This window comes from Leptidea sinapis, chromosome 38, assembly GCF_905404315.1.
Source record: "Leptidea sinapis chromosome 38, ilLepSina1.1, whole genome shotgun sequence".
Taxonomy (NCBI): Eukaryota; Metazoa; Arthropoda; class Insecta; order Lepidoptera; family Pieridae; genus Leptidea; species Leptidea sinapis.
Window position 1 is genome coordinate 6,286,733 of NC_066302.1, and position 27,458 is coordinate 6,314,190.

The following is a 27,458-nucleotide window of genomic DNA, read 5'->3' on the forward strand; positions in this document are numbered from 1 at the left end:
CTCTATCATTGCAATAAGGCGCTCATGTGGAGACCTAAAATCAAAAATCTCATCTATAAAAATTTTACCAATTTGGCTCAGTAAGTATACTATATTAGATGTAGGTTGGTAATGTTATTATTTGGTACCAAAATATGGCCTGTCCTTATCTGGTCATAAATACTGTGACAATTAATTTAAAAAAAAAACGACTTCAAAACCTCAAAAGTATAAAATAACTTAATAGAGATTTAATTTAATACACCTCCTATAGGTCTAAGAGACCGTGGACCCCAGACCTACGTTATTTTATAAAAGCTTCAGCGCATGCTCACAACACGGGTAAGAACGATGGACCATTATGGAGTTTGGGTTACTAAGGTTAATAATAAAGTGCGATTTTCAATATTACTTTCAGAATATTATTAAAAATCACGTCATTCATTGCCAGACACTTAACATCGTGGAAACCCCTTGCCATACACCCTTACTGTTCATAAAATTATAATTTTACTTACGTCATTTAAAAGCTGATTTTTATATACATAAAATACTTGGGTAATAAGTAGATGATGTTTCCTCATTAGCCAGACACTTGTGATGGCAAGTTGTTTAGGTGTTATTTAGAGTAGGTAGGTATAGACATTCGTTTGTAAGCCTGGTGTGCTCTAAATGTTGATCATATTTTCAGAAGTATTTTTTTATGAAAATAAGGGACGAGACGAGCAGGACGTTCAGCTGATGGTAATTGATACGCCCTGCCCAATTACAATGCAGTGCCGCTCAGGATTCTTGAAAAACCCCAATAATTCTGAGCGGCACTACAATTGCACTCGTCACCTTGAGACATAAGATGTTAAGTCTCATTTGCCCAGTAATTTCACTAGCTACGGCGCCATTCAGACAGAAACACAGTAATGTTTACATATTACTGCTTCACGGCAAAGAATGCTAGAATGCTGCATGCTGAAAGCTAGATCTTGTTAACTAATTATGAATAATATTAATTATTTAAGGCTTGATGCAATAAAGAAAATAAAACTCCAAAAATTGTCAAATAAAAAAATAATATTTCTTATTCACAATATTACACTGTGTCATTTGAATATAAATTAAAATAAATACTTCTGATACTTCCGAATTAACATACATAAGTATAATTATTAACGTATAAAATTGTAAACATAAGAATCGTAGTGTATATAATAAAAAACATAGTGAAATGTCATTATACAATCAACGCCATTTTAAAATATATATAAAAATACGGTTTGCTAACGGCCGTTCCCAATATTCAGTCTATCTCTTAATTGAGATAAAAATCTAAAGTATCGCCGACTTTTCTGTCCCAATAACCTTATCAAAGCTGTCTGTCAATGGGACGACGTATAGCTTACCAGCGATAGAAGTGTGTATGGAAATTGCAATTCACACGTCCCAATATAAGGCGATAAGAATGACTTATCGGGTATATTGTTACAGCTTCAGATTATTGACAGCTAATTACTGACAGTACAAGGTAGTATTTTATCTCTATTTGTAGATAGTATATTGGGAATGGCCGTAAATGACCACTGACTGTAGGTACGTTTCTGTAAACTTTATACCTTCGATAATATACTTGAACTGTTTTATTAATAAACGCGAAATAATGTTATTCCAAATTTAGGTATTTTTCAGTGTTATTTACAAATACTTAATTATTTAATCATGGCTTAGACACGTGTCTTATTAAAGTGTCTTACTATTTAAACGACGTCTAAAGATTGACGCTAAACAACAGAGAGACACGGATTTGTATTAGAACTTTTTTACAAAAAGTGTTTACCACGAGTTTACCTTTTTTGTAATAACACCGCTTGTCTCTTACCGTTATCACTACAGAATAAGGGACTACGCGCACTTATTCAGCTCCATTCGCGTTTCGCTGAACGATTTTGGTCACACTTATACAGCTCTGCTTCTATCAGCCGCGTACGGAACTTTAAATCACATCTGCACTCTTTAATCTTTGCGTGCATAATGATTACGTCAAATCAATGCAGGAACAATACAGGTCGCAACTTGTCGACAAGGACTCGCGAACCATCCCTGTAAAGAGCTGTTCCGCCGCATTCGACGGCGAACAGCGCTGTACGCGGCGGAACAGCGCCGAATGCTCTCTATAGCATTCGCATAATAAAAACACATTTATTCTGATTTTATGCTGGTTTGCCGCGAAAGCAGAATGGACGCGGAAAGCTGAATCGACGCGTACACGTCTCTATACAAAATTGTTGTTTTCTATGGACAAAGGCTGAAAAGAGCTGAATAAGTGCGCGTAGTTCCTTAAATGACACGGAGAAGTTATTTTCAAACTTGGAGTAACTTTTCATTCCGTTGCTTAATAAGACAGGAAGTGTCTTAACATTCTTTTACACCAATCCCGTAGGGCGGAAACACATCCCACATTACGGCGTCAGTCGGCCTTAGATTGCTAATCCTTACAGACGTTTAATAAAATAAGTAATTAATGGGGGTGACCACCTATCCACAAGAGTTCACAAAAGCTACTTAACCTTAATAATAAAAAAAAATAAAAAAAATACACAGGTCACTTAAATAAACCAATTGTCCATAACACAATTTCGAAACACCCTGTAAGTAAGTAAGTACCCGCGAGCTACCGTAGTCACTGACACCTACTCGTAGGTCAATAGCGCTCATCTAAGCGTGTTCAAAATTTTGTTTTTAAATGTAAAATTTCAATTACTTAATTTTAAAAAATATTTTTTACTACGATTAAATAGCTCTACCCGTGTGTTGGACGTAATTCCAGAAAAACGTTCGAAACCACAATCATGTCGAAATTGAGTTAATAAAACAAAACTGGTCACGTGATTCATATTAACGGACCGACAAAACAGCCAAGAACAAAACAGGCAAGGCAGCCCTACTGTCACTCTTTAAATGACATCATGACTTTGTAACCCAACCCGCATGTATGGAATACACTTATATTTATTAAACTTTAAGCCCGAATTCCTTAAAATGTGATGTTTGTGGCTTGGAACGTTTTTCAGGAACTACGTCCTGTTTATTTAATATCGCCACGTTGTATATTGTTTGCTTGAGGACTACTTTTAGTATAAAATACGATAAAGAGATATACTTGATTTATATTTCAGTTAATATAATAACAGATACAATAATTATTGTAAGCTTTATTTACTATAAACGCAACAACAAATATTGTAATTGTAAATCCAACAATATTAAGATACAGACCAACCATTAGTGCGTGCAATGCTATGTGTGTATGTGCTTGTAAATATGCAAAGTAAAATTTAAATGTGTGAGTCAGTGACACTGAAGCCGTCGTCAAGACAACACGTGTTCGTTCTGAGGCACCGCCGTGAGCGGCGAAAAAGTTTATATAGTCAGGTTAATATGAATTATTAGTACGCATTTGATTATGTCAATAATACCTATCCAATCAAATAAGGTCGAGCTCCAGGAGCGTGACGTCACAAAACACGCGTCTATGCACCACGCTCCTAGAGTTGGATTTATTTATTTATCTATTTATTTATTAGGTTCACCAACAGATAACACACTATAACTAGCTAATAAAAATAACAAAATAAGTATTAATAAGAAAAAAATGTATTGTACTAATATAATGTAGAAGTAAACAAGTGAAAAAAACTAAAAATTCAATTTCGGATATAAATCAAAACAAAGCGTAAGTTATGTGGTTTCTGCACTGATAAATTTATGCAATATTTTTTTATAATCCTGAGGGGAGGAGGAGTGGATGTCAACACGAGTAGTTTTGAAAAGATTATTGTGCTCCCGGCAGATCCTTTCTAAAACACTATTAGCACCGAATTCAGTTATATATAAATTTCCAACAAATGGTTTGAAGTAATGGATCGTTCATGCTCTAACTAATAGCCCCTTACTGATTGAGCGAACGCGAAAGACTAACTTTACGTACGCATAGCACTGCGCGCACAAATAACTTGATATATCTCTACACATAATATGACAAATTAGATAGGACGTTCAATACAATGTACGAATGCCTACGTTTGCGCTAATTTTTACTAAATGTTATCTTTTATTTTCTAAAGAACCTTCTTTTTCTTATAAACCTTTTTTCACATTTTTTTCAGATTTATCAGTCTTTTTATGGTTCTGAAAAACTTGCATCAAAAAAGTTGAATACGGGCGAAACGGGGTGAACAAAATATGTATCGCTAGCTGGCGAGGTCAGGAGGCGGGCCAGTGGGGCGGAGCCCGACAGTCTCCCAGGCGGCCATCAGCTCGGGCTCCACGTGGTCCAGCAGCCAGAACTGCGTCGCGCGCTGGTCGCACGGCCGCACGAACAACTCCCGTGAGCTGCGCTCGAAATCCAAGCACTTATCGTTGTCGCCGTGCTTCAGTTGCTTCGTACTCTGATTACATAATGTAAAACTTATAAGTGGAGTCATCATCATCATAATTTGAGCGGGAACACGTCCACTGCCAGATTTAAGCCTCCCCCAAGGATCGCCACGGTGATCTGTCTGCGTTGCCCGAATCCAATATATGCCGGCGATCTTGACCAGATCAACGGTCCATCTTGTGGGGACCAATACTACGTCTTCCGGTACGTGGTGGTTCATTCGAGGACTTTACTGCCCCAACGGCCACCTGTTGGTTGACCTATGTGCCCTGCCCGATACCACTTCAGTTTCCTAACCACTGGCCATATCGATGACTTTGGGTTGTCCTACGGATCTCCTCATTTCTGATTCGATCTCGCTGTGAAACTCGCATAGCCCTCTCCCTTGCTAGAACTAAACTTTATCAAGTGATTATCACATAATCCTCAAGCACTATTTATTATACCAGCCGGCAGAGGGGCTTCGTGTTACTTTAAATATATTCCAAAATCTTCGAAGTCTAGAAGATTTGTTAGAAAAGGTGGTCCAAGTGTAAGATTCTGGATTATTGCAGCAACAACACTTAAATGGGTCAACGCATCAATTATTAATTTAAGTTCATATAATTAATTATAGAATATAACCACAGAAATATTTGCATAACGGTCAAGACAAAACATGTGCCTAGACCTAAATTTGTATTTTGTAACGTCTTTCACTGTAAATATTCCCTGCAAATGAAAAACTTTGACTTTCTTGTAAGTTTTTACATCATTTAGCGAATTCCTGCTGAAGTGGTGATTTCGTTTGTAAGGGATTACACTGATTGGTAATTGTTACATGTGGTATGTTCTGGAATGTCTGTTTATCATAATTATGATGGATGTATGGGACTCACAGGATGATATCTCCAGAGCTGGTTACCACCTCCAAGGTGACACCCGTAGAGTAAGATCGGACTCTTGGGGGAGGCGTCGGGAAGGTCCCAACACATGTTTCTATCTTTACATCTGAAAACAATACAATAAACGATTTACTAAATGTATCTAACAGTAACCACTACTCCTACCTACTATATAAATCTGCAGGCTATGTCTGTACTTACATTTTGTGAAATAAATTGCGTAGTAAATAATTATACAACTCACGAATCCAATTTTATTTTTGTTTGTATGTTTGTCCGTTTATAAGTCGGAGCGTCTAGAACGGTCTAAAGAAAATTGGTGTACCTATAACAAGATCATTATGATTGCCTAGTACCCATTTGAAGACCCATATAGCTGAATGGTTAGTGACCCTGACTACTAAGCTAGAGGTCCCGGGTTCGAAATCCGGTAGGTGCAATAATGTATATGATGAATATGAATGTTTGTTTCCGAGCCATGGATGTATTTATGTATGTTTAAGTAAGTATACCGTATTAAATATATCGTTGTCTTGTACCCATAGTACAGGCTATGCCTAGTTTGGGGCAAGATAATTTGTGTGAAAATGTGTAAAAAAAAATCAATAATTTATATAAAGGTTACAATATTTATTCCAGCGACTTAGTCACCATTCAATTTAATGTCTTTAACAAAAGTAGTTTGTTGTCTTTAATATATTTCAAAGGCGCTGTACCACGTTGTAACCCTCATTTGATAATTTTTCTTCATAAAACGTGTAAGTAGTTCAGCAACTAAACCAACACAGCAAACCCTGACAATTGCTACTTTAGAAGCAGTTTACTTTCAGGCTAGGTACATGGGAGTGACCTCGTGAGAGCAAGCTGGAGTCATAGCACCAGTTTTACTCGTGGGAGGCACAGGATGCCGGCTAGATTATGGGTACAATAACGGCGCCTTTTTCTGCTGTGATGCAGAAAAGTTTTTTTTCTCATGAAAATAAGGGACGAGCAGGACGTTCAGCTGATGGTAATTGATAAGCCCTATCAATGGATAGGGCTTATCAATTACCCCTTAATCCCGAGCGGCAAGGCATTGTAATGACAATGCCTTGCCGCTCGGGATTCTTGAAAAACCCAAAAATTCTGAGCAGCACTTCAATTGCGCTCGTCACCTTGAGACATACTAATACTAATGTTTACACATTACTGTTTTACGGTAGAAATAGGCGCCGTTGTGGTACCCCATAATCTAGCCGGCTTCCTGTGCAAAGGAGCCTCCCACTGGTAAAATATGTAAGCATTATTGTGTTTCGGCCTGAAGGACGCAGTAGCAAGTGAAATTATTGAGCAAGTGAGACTTAACATCTTATGTAACTCTATTATTATAATTCCGCTCAGAAATGTTTGGGTTCTTTGAACATTTGCTTTCTGAACGTCCTGCTCGTCTGAACGCACCTGATGTCCTTGTGCCAGGTCAGCAGAAAGTGCTGCTCCGCCGCAGGAGTGTCGCCACACGGTCGTAGCTGCAGGCGCTGCATTTGCTGCGCGTGGCGAGCGTCCACACACAGCGCAGGCTCTGCTAGCGGACGGACCTGGTGACGTCATACTCATGGTACACTTCATACTGAAGTTGATGCGCTTATGACATGCCTAATTAATATACATTCACAAAAATCGACACCTTTTTGCTCTTAATTGTGACTTTCATTATTATAACACTAGAAATAAGTGATTGCTTGTAACTAATTCTAGTAGGCTTCATAAGATACATAAAGTCATTATCTATAGGCATTATCTATAAATAAAATGTTTTAATAAAAAATGGCTCTGTCGTTAATCCTATTACTCCATAACTCAATATATAAGAGATCGGACAGCCTTGGACTAGATTATGATTATTTTATAGCAATATCAATGACAGTACAATATTGTATATTTTTATTAAAAAGAGCGCAAAAAAAGAATGCTGGGAGAGTTTCTTGTGCCGCTTCTTCTCTCTCAGAGCGCCATTTGTTTCCGAAGCGGTAGTATATTAGAAATGACATCAAAAATAAATCTAAAGGAATCAATTTTGAGAAAATAAATGCCTTTAATGCCTTTTAATGTCGAAGCACAACAGCCGTCATAGTTGAAGTGTTTTTAAACAAATATATGAATAACACAACCCTGAATCAACAACGTATAACAACGATTAAAAACATTCTTGAAGCCATTTCAAGCAAATTTGCAACAAAATCTTTGGTTTCGTCAAGTTGAGGTTAAAATTCCTTTAGACTTTTTTCTTCGCCTTTTATTCTTTGTATATGTCCAGCCCATTTCCATTTCCAATGTAGAACAGATCTCCATCTTTAGCTTTGGTTTTCTTTCTTATTGTTGTATTACTATTACGTCTTAGCCCCTATATAACTTCTACCGATTCCTTTCTGAAATACTATAATTTTTTCTAAGTTTCTATAGGTCAGAGGCCATGTCTGACAAGCGTAAGTGAGGCATGGCATTAAACAGGTCTCCATAGCTATTGTTTTAAGCTTCATTGGCAAATTTGATTTAAAAATTTCCTTCATCGACCAGTAAGTATTATTTATTCCAAGTGCTTTTAATTCTACGTTATATATTTTTCTCATTGCAAGATTTGAATGATATTACATGCTCTAGGTAAATGTAATCGTCAACATATTCAATAAATTTTTCATTAAGAGTCATAGGTTCTCTATTAGTCATTATTTTTGTCTGCTCCTGATTTATTTCGAGGCCCACTTTCTTACTTTCTTGGCTGAGTGAGTTTATCATGAATTGCATTTCTATTGGATCTTCTGAGAATAATACAATATCATCTGCAAACCTGAGGTGTGACATAACTTTGCCGTGAAGTTGGAGCCCTTTATCTTTCCAGTTTAGTGCTCTGTCTTGCTCTAAAACAGTTGTAAAAACTTTCGGTGATAGCGGGTCTCCTTATTTACCCCTCTTCCTATTTTGAATGATGGTCCTGGAGTATCTAATTTAATTTTGGAAGTAATTGTTTCATATATCTCTTTGACTGCCATTGTTATGCCTTCCATGGACATTGGACAAAGCTTGCCAAATTGAGTTATGAGAGATTGAGTCGAAAGCCTTGCTGTAATCTATGAAGTTATGTATAGTGGTATATTATACTCACAGTATTTCTCTATGATAATTTTCACTGTGTTGATATGGTCTAATGTCGAAAAAGTTTGTCTAAATCCCGCCTGCTTCACTGACTGATTTTCGTCCAATGTTTTAGTTATACGTCTTGATAATGTTTTCGAAAATAATGAACACGACCTGAGGCTGATCGATTTATAATTGAAGATGTCTTTTGAATCGCCTTTTTTGAATAGTAGTACTATATCCGAGCAATGGACATCCATTGATTTGATATTTTTTTCGTTATTAAAATGAGATTAAATAGCTTAGTTAATGGCCTAATCAGTGTATCTTTTCCAGCAGCGATCATCTCGTTAGCAATGCTATCTGGTCCGGGGCTTTTATCCAGTTTTTATGATTTTATTTATTTTTTTACTTCACTTTCGAGGAACAATGGATGTTTCTTCACATATATTTTGCCTCAATTCAAAATATTCCTTAGAAGATTCTGTCGGCATGTATAGTTTTTTTTATACAAATTTGTCGCAACTTGCATTAATTCTTTCCTATTTGTGACTACTGCTCTTGTTTCTACCTGTAACTGATTCATCAGTTGTTTATTATTACTTAAATGCTTGTTTGCCTTTTTGAATGCTCCTGTTTTTCAAAATGGTTTTTAATTGTGCCAATTCTATATTTTTTCCTATGTTCTTTTCAATCCTTTTGTGTATTTTATTTAGTTATGTTTTTCTTCTTTTGTTTTGTTTTCTTTTTCCCTTAATATATGTTTTCGTTCATAGAGTTCCATTACTTCTCGTGTAATTATTTTCTCCCTTCTATTTCACACTTTCTGTGGGCGTGACATAATTTTCACACTCTCGAGAATCATTTTTTCAATACTGTCTTAGTAGGTTTGTATTGAAGTACTATCTGTGTCTTCGAATTAAGAAAGATGTAAGCTGCATTTTTTGCAGTCAAAGTTGTTTGAAAGTCTAGTATTGAATTAACATCTTGACTGCTTTCTAATATTTATGTTGGCAGTAATCCTTACTAAGCGCTAGTCACTTGGATGTTTTAAAATGCTGATGATATTGCAGTTTTGTAAAATATGCGGCTTGTTTGTAGCAAATAAATCTATCTCATTTTAACTGTATTATAAGGTGATCTCCATGTCCATCGTAGCTTATGTGTCAGGTGTATGTGGCGTGCTCGCGAGTAGGGAAACCTTTCTCTATTTATTTATGCTCCAAAAAACGAAACCAAAAAATAGGGATTACACACAAGTTTTAATAAAATAGATATATATTTCTGTAACTAAAACCTATCAAATAATTTGAATGAATGTATTATTTCTATTCATAACACACTCGAATTTTAAACTAAACATTTTAAGCATAAATAGTGCAACACGTCATGACGAATGAAAGAAAGAACATACTTACTTATAAAAGGTGATACGAAGTTCACCGGGTCAGTATATATAGTGATAGAGTCCGGTAATATCTGATAACACCACGCATTAAAAAAAACGCCTTATCATAATAATAACAAAACGTGACGTCAACATCAGCCCGCATGAAAAACATACTTTTGTTTAGTGATACCAGACGCTTCTGCTTATCACGCCTAACTGAACTATCTCATCGTGTCTTTGTATAATCCCTTATAAGATCTACCTATCTTACAATCCAATATGAAAACTATTAGTATTCCATGTTTGATTCCGTGTAAAACTAAATGAAAGAAAGAAAAAAGAAAGATTCTTTTTTACATTTTTTTACATGCTTAATACATAACATAAAAAATAAATATAAACTTAAGATTGATAAACAAGCAAAAAACAAAAAGACTGAAACATTTCTATTATATAAGATTCAATAAAATGGTCCCAACTCAGCATGTTGCTGGTTTGAAAACCAACGCTGGTCTTCCGTTGGGCCATTTTGTGACGTCACAAAAAATATTTTGATATAAAATCAAAGCAAAACTTAAATGAAAAGGTAAAATTGTATTAAATTAATCTAAGCACACAATGTGACTCAATTATTTCACCACCTACCGCTGATTTACTTTCTATACTAATTTTTCTTTCTATACATGACAACTTACTCTTGACGCTTTACACTTACCCTGCCTTGAGCGAACGGCGCAGGTTCCACCGGCGGATACTTCGCAGTCAGATCAAAGGCAACCTGGCAATGATAACAAATAATAAAAAATTTAATTTTTACAGCTTTATATATATACAAAAACCTGCAAAAGCACCTTAGTAGTATATCAGTGGGAGGCTCCTTTGCACAGCATGCCGGCTATATTATGGGTACCACAACGGCGCCTATTTCTGCCGTGAAGCAGTACTGCGTAAGCATTACTGTGTTTCGGTTTGAAGGGCGCCGTAGCTAGTGAAATTACTGGGCAAATGAGACTTAACATCTTATGTCTCAAGGTGTCGAGCGCAATTGTGGTGCCGCTCCGAATTTTTGGGTTTTTCAGGAATCGTGAGCGGCACTGCATTGTAATGGACAGGGCGTATTAGTTACCATCAGCTGAACGTCCTGCTCATCTCGTTCCTTAATTTTCATAAAAAAAAAATGTAGTAAAAAAGAGACGTCGATGCAGCAATAATGTACCTACTAAGGAGGGCTAGTGTGTTCATATAACATTATTTTTAAGGAAAGAAAACTGCGCCCCGGCTGAAAGCGGTAATAAGAAATATGTATTGAAAATACAAATTGAACCTACAGTTAAGAAACTTTAACTGGCTATAGGAAGATTACATGTATGCCAGGAAAACAGCATTCATTCTCAATATAGATACATTTATGAGTAGATACGTTAATGCACTTGTGCATATAAATCGATTTTGTGCAGCCTATATCGTGCACAAATAAGCAATTTCAGAGCATGAGAAATGAAAATTAAATTTTTAGTTATTTGATACTTTTCAGTTTTTAAAGTCGGTTTTGTAAAACCTTGTTTTTTTTTAATTTTTTACGTTTTAGTGTTACTAATCTTATATATAAAATTCTCGTGTCACAATGTTCGTTCCCGTACTCCTCCGAAACGGCTTGACCGATTCTCATGAAATTTTGTGAGCATATTGAGTAGGTCTGAGAATCCCCCTAAATGTTAAGGGTGGTCCACACGAAATTTTGTTTTTTAATGTTTTTCACATTTTTATTTAAATTTGATTATGAGTCAGCATTAAAAAATACATACAACTTCAAATTTTCACCCAGCTACGATCAACAGTTACTTTTGTATCGCGATTTTAATATCGGCAATACAATGCTGGGTCAGCTAGTAATAATATATAATCAACTTGAATGAAAACTCCAAAAACAGCCATACAAAGAAAACAATTATGTCATCCAGGTAGACAAAAAATTTCATATAAATGTTCATAAAATGAAAACTACTGGGCCAAACTATGTAAAATTTTTATGGGACCGAATGGCATCTATTTCGCATCAAACAATTAATAATTACGTAAATCGGATCATAAATCTCAGAGTAATCGGTGTACGTACATAAAAAAAATACCGATCGAATTGATAACATCCTCCTTTTTGAAGTCGGTTAAAAAAGGACCTGCGCATACAGCATAGAGTAGTGGGGCTCAGAGAAAGAACGCAAATATAGAGATATTTTATTTATGTGTACCTGCGTCATGAACCAGCGGAAGGGCTTGCAGCGCAGACGGGTCCGCAGCGCGCGCTGCTCGCTCAGGTCGCCAGGGTCCAGGTTGCGGTAGTGCGGCCGGCGCCGGTACAGGTGCTCCGCAAACTCGTCCATCCACACGTCCGCTACGCGCCTGTAATTCTGTCACAATACTATTAGATCATCTAAACGTCTAGATAGACTGTGACCGCTGTGAAAACGTCGAAAAAAATTTAGGTTGACAGTAAACCTCTAGTTTGAGCAATTCAAATTCGAATATTTTTATTCAAAATCACTTATTGAACGTCAAAACCCACCACCCATCAAAATAGACTGCCTCAAACCTAAGAATAACGGGCGAAAGAATCTCAGAGGGCTTTTTTTCGTAAAAAAATGGATTACAATGTGATATCGTACAATAAACATTAATAATTAAAAAGCCTGGAGGTGTTCGCTTCATTCCCAGTTTGTTGTATCATTAAGAAAATCGCTTATGCTATAGTAACCTTTCCCACATAAACGTTTTTTAACAATACTTTTAAATTTCGTAACACATTAATTGATTTGTAGATTTTCTGGGATCATATTGTAGAAGCATATACATCGCCAATAAAAAACTTACTAACTCGACTTAACCGAGTAGTAGGCATAACAAAAACAAAACACTGCGCACGCAAACAAAAAGTGACATACAAATCACTAGCAACAGCGTGGACGATAGCACACAGCCTTGGGGCACTCCAGCATTCACGGGCTTAGGGTTCAAGCAATAACCGTCGACAACGATCTGTATGCTGCGCCCAGTGAGGAAGCTGGCATAAACCCAAATGATGGAAGTTTTGAGAGGAGCGCCTTGTGCCATACACGATCAAAGGCCTTCACTATATCCAGGCTAACTGCTAGGCCTTCCCTCTTGCTTTCGATAGCCGCCGCCCATCTATGTGTTAGGTATACCAGAAGATCGCCTGCCGACCGACCATGGCGAAAGCCGTACTGTCGGTCGTTGATCAACTGGAAATCTTCTAGGTATACCAAAAGCTGGCGGTTAATTATGCTCTCCACGATTTTGGAGAGCTGGTAGGTATATATAGCAATAGGCCTGTAGTTTGCCGGATCCGAACTGTCTGCTTTTATTTGGATCGGATGGAGAAGGACTGACTTCCATGAGTCAGTGACTACGCCTTTTGAACAAGAGTGACGGAATAAACGCATTAGCACCGGCGTCAATTCAGGGGCACACGTTCTAAGCACGATTGGAGAAATGCCTTCCGGCCCGCTTGACTTCCTGACGTCCAACGAAAACAGAGGTCGGCGAACAGTTTTCTGTTTTGACTGTACTTCAGGCATAAAGCACCGCGGGACACCTCATGTGCAACGGCGGCAGGGATGGCTGGTTGAAGTTACCAAGAGCAGCTTTCGACAACGACCAGAACTTGCGTGTTCCAGTCGGCAAACTGGAAAGCTGCTCGCCTATTTTGACAACGTGCTTCGATTTCGCACGGGCGATTTGCCGCTTAAAGAATCTGGAGGGACGGTTTTATTTCCTCTTTAGAACTTTGCAGTTCGGATCCTTTGAGCCCAGCGCCGCAACCCAAGTTCGATACGCCTGTTTTCTGCAGTCAGATGCTGCTTTAACTGACGCATCGAACCAAAGCTGTGATCTGCCACCGATCACCTTTGAATTTGAACCGAATTTGAAGAGGGTTGAGAGTTGGCGTTTATGGATGTACAATTTTTTAAAGTGTCAAAAAATCAATACAGACATTAAACAGGCGAATAGTAATAGTTCAATAATCAGTTAATCAGTAGTAACCATTATCGCAATATTTCATTTTTTTATCGGGTGAGCCAAAATGCAATTGTGATTTCCTTCGCGTATTTGTAACTCACTTTGCCGACGAAGTCTCCGTGGCCCGGGTTGGGGAAGGGCGCGAACTTGCGGTACACGTGACCCACGCGCGAGCACGGCGCGTCCACCAGGCGCCCGCCGCACTGCCAGATCTGTGGACCATCGCGTTCATCACTACCCTGTAGTCTGACTAGCTCCTGACATCAGACACATTCGCCAACAAGCAAACGGGCTATATTTCACCAGGACTCCGAGGCGGCACAACTAGTCGCCGCTATCACCAAAATGTATACAGCTCTATAAAGTTAGTCACCGAGTGTCAGTCCGACCGCCAGAGACGCTCCCGCCTCATTGCGTGCAACGCGTATGCACTGTTCTGTTTTGTTTTTTAATTGCGTTTGTATTGGTTAAAAAGGTTTATTATCGAAATTCAAATACATACAGCAGTCGTGCTATCTCTTCGAGGTACATTTTGATACCGTGTCAGTGCGGTCTGGCGACTCTGTTGGCTGTATGGTGTCTAGTTTGGTAGCTTACGGACACCATGGTGGCGCGACTGGTTGCGCCACCAGGTAATGGACACATGGCATAACTCAGGTGGATGCAAAAATCGTCATATAGGCAAAGAATATAATAATAATACAAGTATGGAAGTCTCACTCTCTCACCGCAAAATCAATTTAAAAAATAGGGACTCTTGCGATCATACAATAATTTGTAATTCAGATCGCACAGCGCTACTAACCTACCTTTTTATTCACCTATGAGTTGCCTCTCTTTCTATCGCGTGTCTCTTACCTGTTGTGGCGAAATTAGGGCGAAATTGACTTCTTTACCCAAAACTGTACTTACCTAGTATAAGGTTTCCTATAAAATATGCTTAGTTTTTTCTATAATAGAAATAGGTATGTAAAAGTAATTTAAAATCAATATTCTATCGTTTTCAAACCTTCATTAGCTGCAGATAGTAATGTATGCGTTGGAAGACCACGAAATAGTCAAACCTACTTAGTATATAGGAAATAAATAGGTAGCTATCATGAATCGTAATTTCATTGTTATAATAATCACTTTAAATTAAATTTTTTCAGCGTCTTTAAGCTTAAAAAAATTAAATTTCGATCGCAATGACCTTTAATATGTGGGTGTGCGGGTGAGGAAACACATACAGGGATGGAGGGAACTGACCTAGTAAATGCTGGAACTCCTCATCAGCCCCCGGGGGAAACAATTTGCCTTTATATAGATCCTTTATTCTTTGTTTAGTTCGTGTTTGGTTGTTGAGTCACTTAATCACTGATAAGGTTAGTTAGGTGGCGCGTCCGCCATTAAAAGTACGAAAATTCGTGGGTCGTGGAGCGCTGCGCAAGCGTGTTAGCGCGTGATCCACCGACAAGAGAGTGACGGCGAGGTAGGAATAAGGGAAACGAGGTGCGGAAGAGGGGAGTGGAAACGAGAACTTGACAACTGACGTTGACATTGACAGTTACAAGTTCGTGTCGCAATGAGCAAATCAAATATGGCGAAAACAATATGCATTGATTTATTTATGTTTCTTAATTTTAAATATCGGTCGGATCTGTGAAGTAGATGACAACGCCCGCGTGCATCACTGCTCGCTCGTGAGTCCCGACTGACTGGCTTACTCTGTAGAGGCCGCCGCACGTACCTACGATTTCGATACCTATACGGGGAGTGAGACAGGCCTGATATAGGACACAATTTATATATATATATATATTTCTTTTGTGCGTCTGTTGTAACTGAACTCCTCCTAACGGCTGGACCGATTTAACAAATTTAAGGATTGATTAGAGTACAGACCCATAAAAAATAATCATAGTAGGTATTATTAGATTAGTCCTTGATAGCGTGTTTCATTTAATTGACAATAAAATACAGCGCCATCTATGTTCACATAGAGTAAACTTAACTGGAGTTGAACAACGTGTGTACAGGACAACGTCTGTCTGGTCCACTAGTATATATTTATAAATCTCGCTACCTATCTTGCGGCTTACATGACCATGTGTGCCCCTTTTTATTCCACGTTATAACCTTGCATCCACCTGACATAAAGCGCTCATACTATGGACGCAATAAGTACGTAAGTTGTACCTTAAAGCTGAGTTCGTACTGCTCCCCGCCCCAGATATCCAGGCCAGGGTCGTAGCCGCCCAGCTCCCAGAAGAACTTGCGGGCGATTGCAAACAGGCCGCCCGCCATCACCGGACTCCTGCAATCGAAATTGATGCATAATTTTTTTTTTATTTATTTTATAACCAACTTTAAAACGTCGAGGTATGTTGGTTTATCATAATGAAGATATTTTCATCAGGTACTAATACGTATTACATATCTGTACGAGTGAAACCTCGCGTTGCATCGCACATCACGTTGTACCCTGCCAGTGGTTGCGCTGGCGCGTGCCGTGTTTCTACATTTTCTCCCAGTTCACGTTCGAGCATCAATCGGTTCGCGTGTGCTCATAACCATTTACCATTTTAACCATTTAGACTTAGTTCAATAAGCCAATTGTACTTAAGTCTCTCTCTAATGTATGAACCAAACATAAATTAATCTGAACGGCAACCAATACACCGTACAAAGTGGTCCTTCGAGCCGGATCTGAACCAGCCACCTATGTATGCTTTATCAATACGCTTTTTAAGTGTTATCGATACAAATGGTGTCATATTAAAATAATAAAAAAGAAAATGTTTCCTTTAACCCGCCATTGTTTATAATCGGTTAGTATTATTAATAATTTAACATTAAATAAATAAATAAGTAACAATCAAAGTGAAAAACCATGTTAATAGATTTAAAAAAAAAGTTGTGGTATGTAATACTTATACTGAATAAAACCTACCATAAGTAGGTAACACTAAAAGTTAGTTCCGGTAAGTATGCGATTTCATATTGTATAATATTAATTATTTTCTGAAAATTGATTCCTTTACAGTTCTTTTTTATTTCATTTCTAACACTACCACCGCTTCGGAAACAAATGGCCCAATGAGAGAGAAGAAGCGGCGCAAGAAACTCTACCAGCATTCTTTTTTAATAAATATATACTGTATAATATAGTACTGTCATTGTTATTGCTATAAGTAATCACAATCTAACAATCTGTACATTGAGCACTCACGGGAAGGGGTCGGGCATGCGGGCGAGATCTGCGGGTAGCAGCGGCAGGCGCTTGTAGTACAACTCCCAGTCAAAGGCTCCTCGCGCGCCCTCGTCCTGTGCGCGGTACTCGAACGTGTCGAAGGCAATCACGTCGATGAAGGGGCACACGACGGTGCGGTAGTCCAGCGCTATGGGCTCTGCCGACATACCACAAGACCACATATATTGCGACCACACTGTGTCGGTGAACAACACAAGCATCGTAGATCATATATTGCCCTGTGCTTCTTCGCGGTCATAAAAAGAATAGGTAAGTTCTAGGCCCAAGGGTGTCGTAAGAGGCGACTAAGGGAAATTACCTATGTTAGGCTTCTTTGCACAGGACGTCGCCTAGATTTGGGTCCCACGACGGCGCCTTTTTCTGCCGTGAAGCAGTTATGTTGTAACAGCTCAATCCTTCCGACCGCGTGCAACGCAGAGCAGCTCGTATTGTCGGGGACCCAGTGCTCTGTGAAAGGCTGGATCACTTGGCGTTGCGTAGAGACGTAGCTTCATTGTGTGTCTTCTACCGCATTTATCACGGGAGTGTTCCGAAGAGCTGTTTCACCTGATTCCTACCGCCGAATTCCACCTTCGCACGACGCGCCACAAATTAGGATATCATCCCCACCATCTGGATGTGTGCCAGTCCTCCACAGTGCGGTTTTCAAGGAGCTCTCTTCCACGTACTACAAAGTTGTGGAATGAGGTTCCTTGTGCGGCGTTTCCAGGACGATACGACATGTGTAACTTCAAAAAAAGCGCGTCCACCTTCCGTAAAGGACGGCAACGCTTCTGTGATTCCTCTGGTGTTACAAGAGAATGTGGGCGGCGGTGATCACTTAACACCAGGTGACCCGTACGCTTGTTTGTCCTCCTTTTTCTATAAAAAAAAAACACTAGTTGTCATAAACATAATATTGTAGATATTTTTTTATTCTTGTATATTTTAATTTCTTTTATACCTTTCATTATATAAATTTAATATTTACATGACTTTATTTTAACACTATCGTTGACAGTATTAACTTAAGTGTTCGTAACTATTCTAAACTAATATGTTGCTATCCGTGATGACCTTTAATTGGCTTTTTTCAATATTAGATTTTATTTAAAACTATTGTATGCTGTTGGTCTTCCTATATGAAATAAATAAATAAATAAAAATAAATTATTAAGCCTTTACCTATTATATTTTTTTTACTTTTTGTACGACTTGTATTTATGCACGCGCTGTAACTGAAACTGAACCAGTAGGATGCTCCTTTGCACAGGATGCCGGCTAGATTATGGATTCCACAACAGCGCCTATTTCTGCCGTGAAGCAGTAATGTGCAAGCATTACTGTGTTTCGGTCTGAACGGCGTCGTAGCTAGTGAAATTACTGGGCAAATGAGACGTAACATCTTATGTCTCAAGGTGACGAGCGCGGTTGTAATGCCGCTCAGAATTTTTGGGTTTTTCAATAATTCTGAGCGGCACTGCATCGTAATGGGCAGGGCGTATCAACTACAAGCTGAACGTCCTGCTAGTCTCGTCCCTTATTTACATAAAAAAAACTGCCTATATGAATCCTTAGCAACTAAGACTTGCTTAATGTTAATGTATCACATGTAATTCTGTTGATAGTTCATAAACAAATAAATAGCATACTGTGGACTGACCCAGCAGTGGTGGTAGCCAGTTGACGGAGGCCTCGGTGTGCGAGTCCAGGAACAGCAGAACGTCAGCGGTAGCGCGCGCGGCGCCAGCTAGTCTCGCCGCAATGAGACCACTGCGCTGCGCCAGCCGGATCACTTTAACTTTCGGCACATTCTCACTGATATAATCTTCCAACTTTTGCTTTAAGAATGCTGAAATGTCCAAAAAACGATTTATTGAAAGCTGACATGGGCTAAATGTTTTTTTTTATTTACAGGGTCTTTCATCAAGAACTTTGTTTTTTAATTGTGGCAACACCAACAACATGACAGCATTGACAGTTAGTTTTTTGACATATTCGTAGTAGATGCTTTGGCAATTGTTACAATGAATTCAATTTCGCTCGAAAATCGCATTAAAATAATTAAAACCCACTATGAAAATGGTGGTTCTGTTAAAATTATACTCCGTAAAATTCGTGACATTTTCGGACAACATAATTGTCCTTCTGAGACCGCTATTAAGAATTTGGTCGCTAAATTTGAGTCGACAGGCTCGGTAAAAAATGTGCTAACACCAACGCGTGTTCGACCGGGCCGTTCAACTGAAAACATCGCAGCCGTGAGCCACAGTGTTGAAGAAGATGCAAATTTGTCAAGTTCTCGACGTTCTCAAAAACTGGGGTTATTATCCCAAACATGGTGAATTTTGCGTAAGAATTTGGCTCTGAAGCCTTACAAGATTCAACTAGTGCAGGAATTGAAGCCGACCGACCATTCACATCGCCGTAGATACGCTCAATTCATTCTGGAACAACCCGCTGGTTTTTCTGAAAAAATATTTTTTTCAGACGAAGCCCATTTTCACTTGTATGTCACCAAGCAAAATTGCCGCATTTGGGCTTCTGCAAATCCTAGAGCGATTATTGAGAAGCCTTTGCATGCTCAACGTATCACTGTACGGTGCGCTATCTGGTCTGGAGGCGTGATTGGGCCGTTTTTTTCGAAGATGAGGCTGGAAATGCGGTAACGGTCAATGGATCACGCTATCGCGAGATGTTAACAACTCAATTTTGGCCTATCATTGATGACATGGATATCACTGACATGTGGTTTCAACAAGACGGTGCCACATGTCACACAGCCAATGAGACGATGAATTTATTGCAAACCAAATTTGCTGATCGCATAATTTAAGGAAATTCAGATGTCAAATGGCCAGCCAGATCGTGCGATTTAAGACCACTGGATTATTTTTTGTGAAGCTATCTTAAGGACAGAGTCTATACGGAGCAAATCAAATCGATTGCAGCCTTAAAACTCAAAATCCGTGATGTGATAGCCGAAATAGACCCGACATTTTGCCAAAAAGTGATTAAAAATTTTGATGCAAGAATTGACTTCTGTCAGCGTGGTCGTGGTGGACATTTGCCTGATATAATTTTTCATTCATAATTGCCGAACTTTTCTCTTTGAATCATCTTCATCAAATTTTTTGTTTTATTTTATTTTAGAAAACAAAGTTCTTGTTGAAAGACCCTTTATTTATTTATTTTATATTTAATAAGTGGGTACACTTTTAACTTATTGATATGCCAAACTTTAGCAGTTTGTTGGCAAGTTATTGCGCTCAAAAAGCATTGAATTGTGTGAACATACTTAACTACTACTCACATTAAACTAAACTATTAGAACTTGGAACTAAACATTAATAGAATTATAACTTATAAAAAAAGAAACGATTTACATAAGCTATCCTAAATTAGCAAGTAGCATTGTTGAGTAACATTGAACAACAGTCATCAGCCACGCTATCTCGTTGTATATGACTGGCACCACATATTCTTTTACCCCCTTATTCATAATAGTCTGCTAACTTAAAGCATTGCTAATACTCGCTGTCTTCTTCTATTGACCTAAGTCAGAATGCGAAAAAACACTCCTAAGCGGCTGTTTAAAGTTAGCGGACCATTATGAATAAGGGGGTTAATCCTTTGCCGTAGTAATTTTTATTGCTTGCATTTTGCGAGACAACATCTCCAGAGGACGCCTCGTGTAGAGGCGAAACACGTGTCCAATTGATTAAAAAAATCTTTGCGGATCTACACTTAATCAAAATCACAACATTTGGATAATTATGGAGTTCCCCAAAATAACGCTTAATTCAATAAAAATATCTATCAAGATTTACAAGTCGATATCCAGGTATATTGGAACTCATTGTCCACGATTATTTATTTGGAGTAAAAACGGCTACGATTATTTTTAAAAATACTAAGAATAAAAACTAAAAGTTTGAAGTCGGTTTTTTTAAACGTAGTTTTTACGTTTAAAAAAGGCGACTTCGCAAGCTCTTAACAATTACGGGAGAAATGAAAATTGATTTAAACATTTCAATTGAACTTTTAGAAAGTTCAATTAATAAATACAGTCAATCACTTGAAACAACCGCGCAATAGCAGCTATGAAAACACCCAGGCACCCTATTATATATTATTTCTAAACTACTTCATAATTTATAAAAACAAACTAAAGAAGCTGTTTAGCTTAAAATACTTAGGGTGTAGAATTTTTACAATAATCATTACAGAACAATTTCAAATTTAACTTAAACAATAATTATCGATAAAAAAAATACCCTATCGCGCCATACCAGGAGGTCTACTCGCAATATCAACAACGATACATTCGGAATGTTACGATAATACACCGAATATATCGCAACTACCCTACTCTAACAAAATATGTTCGAATTCCTTATCATAACCATAGACTAATATTTTGATTTTTTTAACGATGTTAGAGTGAATGAATTATTTGCGAACCTTGTCCAAGTCTGACAATGGCAACCACGAGAAAACCATAAAAGTCTTAAATTTGCTATAAGTATGTGCGCATTGTATTATTTTAATAATATATATTAAGTATGTATATTGTAAGGCAAATATTTCTATACAACTTGAAACAATAATAGCAACGACAACTTCGTTGAGATTATCGTAAAAGTGACGTTTGATTATTTGTCAAATCCGAGTCTCTGACATTTTCAACTAAGAGTAGAACCGATAATATCGAATAATGTTTCGTTGGTTCAATCATCGTTTCGACATTGAATACGATGCAACTAAGAGTAGGATTCGACACGACTAATGCCACGATATATCGACTATCGATTTTAGAATTAGAATACGCCCCCAGGCCTGTCTAAATCTCCGTGTAGGTATCGAATTCGTAAGTACGCGCGGCGGCCTCGACACAGTCGACCAGCCACTAAGGCAGGGGGCACCCCCCTGCCTTAGGGGCTGGGGGGTGCCCCCTTCCCTACATTGGCACATGAAAAAAATTTGCATTGAAAGTGCTGCCACCTATTCTATTACGTACGCTGCAACTTCACCGATGGCGATTATTTAACCTACATGATAGATGGAGCTAGTGATAGCAAAAAACTCAACTTACTTATTAAAGACTTGACTATCGTGTTGTAATCATTGAATGGCTCTCCTTATTATAAAGAGCGTAAACATAACGCAGCGCCATCTCTTGGCCTGGGTACACTGTCCGAAGAGCGAGCAGTGACGCACGCGCGAGTTAATACACATACTTCACCGGTCCGACCGATCCATTAAAAATGGAGAAACATAAAAAAAGCAAAGCATGTTAAGGGTCATTGCGATCCATATTTAAATTTTTTAAGCTTCCTTAAGACCCTGAAACAATGTCATTTCAAGTGATTATTATTATAATGAATTTACCATTCATGATAGCTAGGTAGCTATTTATTTCCTATACTAAGTAGCTATTACGTGGTCTTCCAACGCATACATTACTCTCTGCAACTAATGTTGGTTTGACAACGAAAGAATATTGTTTTTAAATTACTATTAGGTACATACCTATTTATATTAAAGAAAGAACTAAGCATATTTCAAATATGACCTAACACTAGGTAAGTACAGTTTAAGGAAAAGAAGACAACCCTATTGTCGTCAGAATAGTCACGCGATACAAAGAGAGGCAATTTCTAGGTAAATAAAAATGTAGGTTAATAGCGCTGTGCGATCTGAATTACACCTTATTGTATGGCCGCAAGAGCCCCATTTCTTTAACTGATTTTGCAGAGTGAGACTTCTGTAGTTGTACTATTATATATTCTTTGGCCCTACGAAGTTCGACCTTCGACCTTGTGCCTTCAAATAGCGTCGCTAGCCGTCAAAACCAAATCGCCTAAGCACATGGTCGGATTTGGTACGGCCGGACCATAGGACGGTCTCGTGGGTGGACGCCTCGCACCAACTGGTCCGCAGTCGTACTCAGAACCTACGGTATGGACGGTAATAATAATTTTGTACGATGGACAATCTATGACCATGTGGTTAGGCTATAAAATACAGATGCCCGCACCTTTTCTTTGAAGGCGCTGCTATTCAACTTTTGTGCGGAAAACTGGCAATGCAACGTTTTCATCAAATATTTAAGTTCATTGAATCACTGACCTAGTGACCCAATTCAACAGTACCCAACGTTAAAATTTTGCTCAAAATGAAAAGTCTACGTTTTGACAAAGGTAATACTGTTTCAAGTAATAATGATATTTTAGATTAATGCATCTAAAACATCATTAAATGCAGCAGAGCCAGTTTAGGCTATAGCACACAGCATTGGGGAACTCCGTGGAAGCTTGTGGTCTACTTGCATAACACGCCTCTTATATATAGCATCCTTCCGCCAAACGATAATAGATTTTCACCCCATCCATTGCCATTAATATTTTTCTTTGTATGCAATATTAATATTTAGGTACCTACTCATTAATTCTTTCAAAAATTTTAACAACGAGATCTTTATTTAAGAATATACCTTTCAGCCAAAGTTTTTTTAAACTAGTCCATAATACAACAGAGATATGGGATGAGAAGCATAAAAAAATTCAAATAAATTTATGAACTAAGCTTTGATAGGATTTAACTTACAATTAAAAGTCGGTTAAAGAATTTAATACTAAGTTAAAAAGGAAATAAAACTAATGAATCGAGACAACATATAAGCTACAATAATATATCACCTACCAAGCTATTAGCTATGGGGCATGAGCAAATAAGCCAATGATGCATAACCATTATGTAACAGCACGTAATATTTTATACAGATGATAATAACAAACATAAGTAAAAATTCATAAAAAAAAACTACGTTTAAAAAAAACGACTTCAAAAACTGAAAAGTATCAAGTAACTAAAAATTTAAATAATACACCTTTACCTATAATATTAATAAAATAATACTAAACAAAATAAAACTTAATATTATAAACAGCTTACTGTAATTATTAAGGTTACCCACGCATGTCTATCCGCTTGGGTTGTTTTGTTCTAGACGAAGCTATCCCGCTCAAAGTCACGCGTGGCAAGTGTAGGTACTCACTATAGTGAGTATACATTGTATACAAATGTATACATTTGGCTTGGCACCAACTTACAAATAATAGTATTTTATTAATATTAAAGGTAAGGGTGTATTAAATTAAATTTTTAGTTATTTGATACTTTCAGTTTTTGAAGTCGGTTTTTTAAACATAGTTTTTTCTTTATTTTTTACTATTTAGTGTTAGTTATAATAATAATATATAATCTACCTGAATGAAAACTCCTAAAAGAGTCGTGCACAAAAAACAATTATATCATCGAGGTAAACAAAAATTTTCATAAAATGAAAACCACTGGTCCAAACTACGTAAATTTTTTTATGGGACCAAATGGCATCTGTTCTGCATCGAACTAAAGAAAAATTAGGGTTCATAAATCTCAGAGTAATCGGTGTATATATACATAATAGATAGATACATAAAAAAAATACCGATCGAATTGATAACCTCCTCCATTTTGAAGTCGGTTAAAAATACGAAAGGAGCTTATTCCAAGCGCGGTTGAGAGTTCACGGTTTTTTAAATTTTAAGCAATATCGGTTCAGGAACTATTGATTCGCTTTTTCTTTTCTATCTTGCTGTATCTCCGTTAGAGATGTTCTTCAAACTCACTGTTTTTTTATACGCTATACTATTGTAAGTCTATCGTTGAAGGGATGTGGGTGTCTTGTAGTTTGACATAAAGATCTGAGAATGTCTTACTTCTGTACACTTTCTTTGAAATTGCACATTCAGTAATCATTCATTCATTCACCTGTTTGATTGATTCAATTTATAATAATAGCTTTAAATTGGCCTATATTATTAATAATTAATGTGTTAAATCAATATTTCAGTTTAAATGATTCTAGGATTGCAGATTAATCTCAGTCTTTTGGTAATAATACTACTGAAAAGCACAGTAGGATTCCGACATTTCTTGCACCTGTACTATGAGAGGTACTCATGAATATTACCTACAACATCATAGTGAAATTATATGGATATTCTCACTGAAAGGGTATATCAAAGTAATGACTTGAAATGTCAAAACATACTTATTATGGCGTAATGTGAAATCAAGCATAGTATTTTTGCTGCTTTACAGCCTCTACGTGGAGCAGCAGCTAGTTATAAATATATTTATTGGATAATCATTCTCACCTTTGGTACTAGCATCATCCACCAAAAAAATCTCCTTGATCAAAAACTCTGGTGATCTATTCAACACACTATATGCTGTTCGAAGCAATGTACTCCAATGCTCATTATGGAATGGCACAACCACACTCACAGTTGGTAAAGACTCAATATAGAGACGTTTCTTGCAGCCAATGTGTCTGATATCAGGCAGGGAGCGATTCAATGGTATCTTATCACTGAGAGCTCCATTAAAACCATTCACGGAGTACAATTCATCTTCCAAGTGTTTCTCATTTTTTGATAAATATGCCGGAAGCCCTTGTTCACCAGTACCTAAATAGTGATAACACACATATAATTCACAAAATGCCTCTAGTCTTCTCACATTTGTAATCATATAATATAATAACTAAGTTGGAAAAATAAGTGTATTAAAGAAGAAATAATAGCAACAAACCTTTTCGTCTGCTTTCATCATTAATCTTCTCATGATTATGCCAATCAATCTTCTGAAAAGAGATATAAGTAACCGATTTTACCATTATCTAAGTAAGATGTATGCTTGGTGGTTTCATGTTGAGACTCAGGGTTAAATATATACTATACTGATTTTTTAAAAAGCTTCATTATTAAATCTGCAAAATGTCTACTATTTTTTTTAGTATCACAGGTGAATGTAGAGCAGTAATAGCAGAACTGATGATGGTATGACCCTGTCCTGCTCTTCCAGCGCATGACCAACACACCTGTATATGCAGAAAAACATTCATGTGGACTGTATAGGCTGTACCTACATACTCTGCATACAATGGAGACAAGACTCCATATATATGTGTATACTATGTGACAGAGCCTAATGAGAGAAAGAAATATTAAAATCATTATGATACATTTATTTGTATTAGTAGTGACTTTCACACACTTAAAAAATATAATTTTCACACAATTAACTGAACTTGCATGAATCATGTGACATTTATTTGGGTAAAGTTAATTATGTCAACTAAATCAGCACTAACAGTCAGAGCAAAATTAGCCAGAGTAATAAAAAAGAATAAGTATTATTACTTTATGAATATCAAACAAAGAAAATAGTTGAAACTTTTCACTGTAACTATGTTTTTTTTCTTCATTTAATTATTTTAAGGGTTTTTATATTACTTTTAACCGTGTGGTCTAAGCCCACAACCCTTTTTTAACAATTACTTCTCATGGTATGTTTTCTTGTAAGTTATTCATAGTAATTAATCTTGAAAGTATACAAATTTGCTAAAAATAAATGGAAAAATTTGCAATATTATGATCTAGTTTGTTGTTCTAAAACAAACCAAATTTTTATTTAATATTTTATTGTGTCAAGTGTACCTGCACAAAATTTATGACCATAAAATTTTTTTTTTTATACCTACAAGTTATTTTGGTAATTTGACATCCTTGTAATTATTTTCAGTAGGTGCTAGTGATTCTTTGCTGGTTTTTCTGAGCAGGAGTAGGTATTAATTATTTCAAACCAGTGACTAAACAATTGAAGTGATGTTAAAATATAAATATATTACTTATATGGTTACCTTCAAACTTTTAGGAACAAAATAATCCTTTTCATCTGCAGTTAGCGATTCCTTCAATTCTCTTTGAATAGATGCAGACTTTATATTATTATCACCAAGATATCGGAAAATATACACTATTGCTACTATTAAAGTAATACTGGCGAGAGTCTTTAGTCGAAGCAATCTTAGAAAGTAACGCTTCATCACAAACTTTAAGGTGAAATTATGAAAAATGTTGGTTCAATATTAATAGGTGATAAATTATGTTCTGTCTAGGATTTATCGTACTACACAGTCTGCCTTTCGATAAATAGATAAGATAAATCGTTTTTACATTTCAAGTCGTGATTATAAACGAAATTAATTTTTAAATTCATTTTGTCGTGGGGCTATCATAAATAATCACTCTGTTTTGAATTTATGAAATAGTACAAAGTACATTACATAGTACTTCATAGGTACTCCTATGAAAATGTTTCAAAATCATGTCTAATCAAATAACAAATAAAACAAACACATTCACAATAACAACATTTTATTTTGTCTCTCGTTACGTTACCCCTCGTGTACACCAAGAAACAAGTCAAAAACTTGTTTTATACAAAACTTGTAGAATACTTGTCAAAACATAATTATTTGTTTTTAACATTACAATTATTGTCTGA

General features: G+C 37.0%; 1 protein-coding gene across 1 annotated transcript; it reads right to left on the reverse strand.

Moving 5' to 3' along the window:
* Positions 1-1,029: 1,029 nt before the first annotated feature.
* LOC126975830 (N-acetylgalactosaminyltransferase 6-like) lies at positions 1,030-27,348 on the reverse strand. Its single transcript, XM_050823864.1, has 12 exons — positions 26,812-27,348; positions 25,701-25,752; positions 25,265-25,576; positions 18,724-18,912; positions 17,040-17,217; positions 16,007-16,124; positions 13,930-14,040; positions 12,043-12,201; positions 10,509-10,571; positions 6,730-6,866; positions 5,287-5,398; positions 1,030-4,418 (listed from the first exon to the last, which is right to left on the reverse strand). The coding sequence occupies exons 1-12, from the start codon at positions 26,995-26,997 to the stop codon at positions 4,221-4,223; spliced, it is 1,815 nt and encodes a 604-aa protein (XP_050679821.1). The 5' UTR covers positions 26,998-27,348; the 3' UTR covers positions 1,030-4,220.
* Between the last annotated feature and the right edge of the window lie 110 nt (positions 27,349-27,458).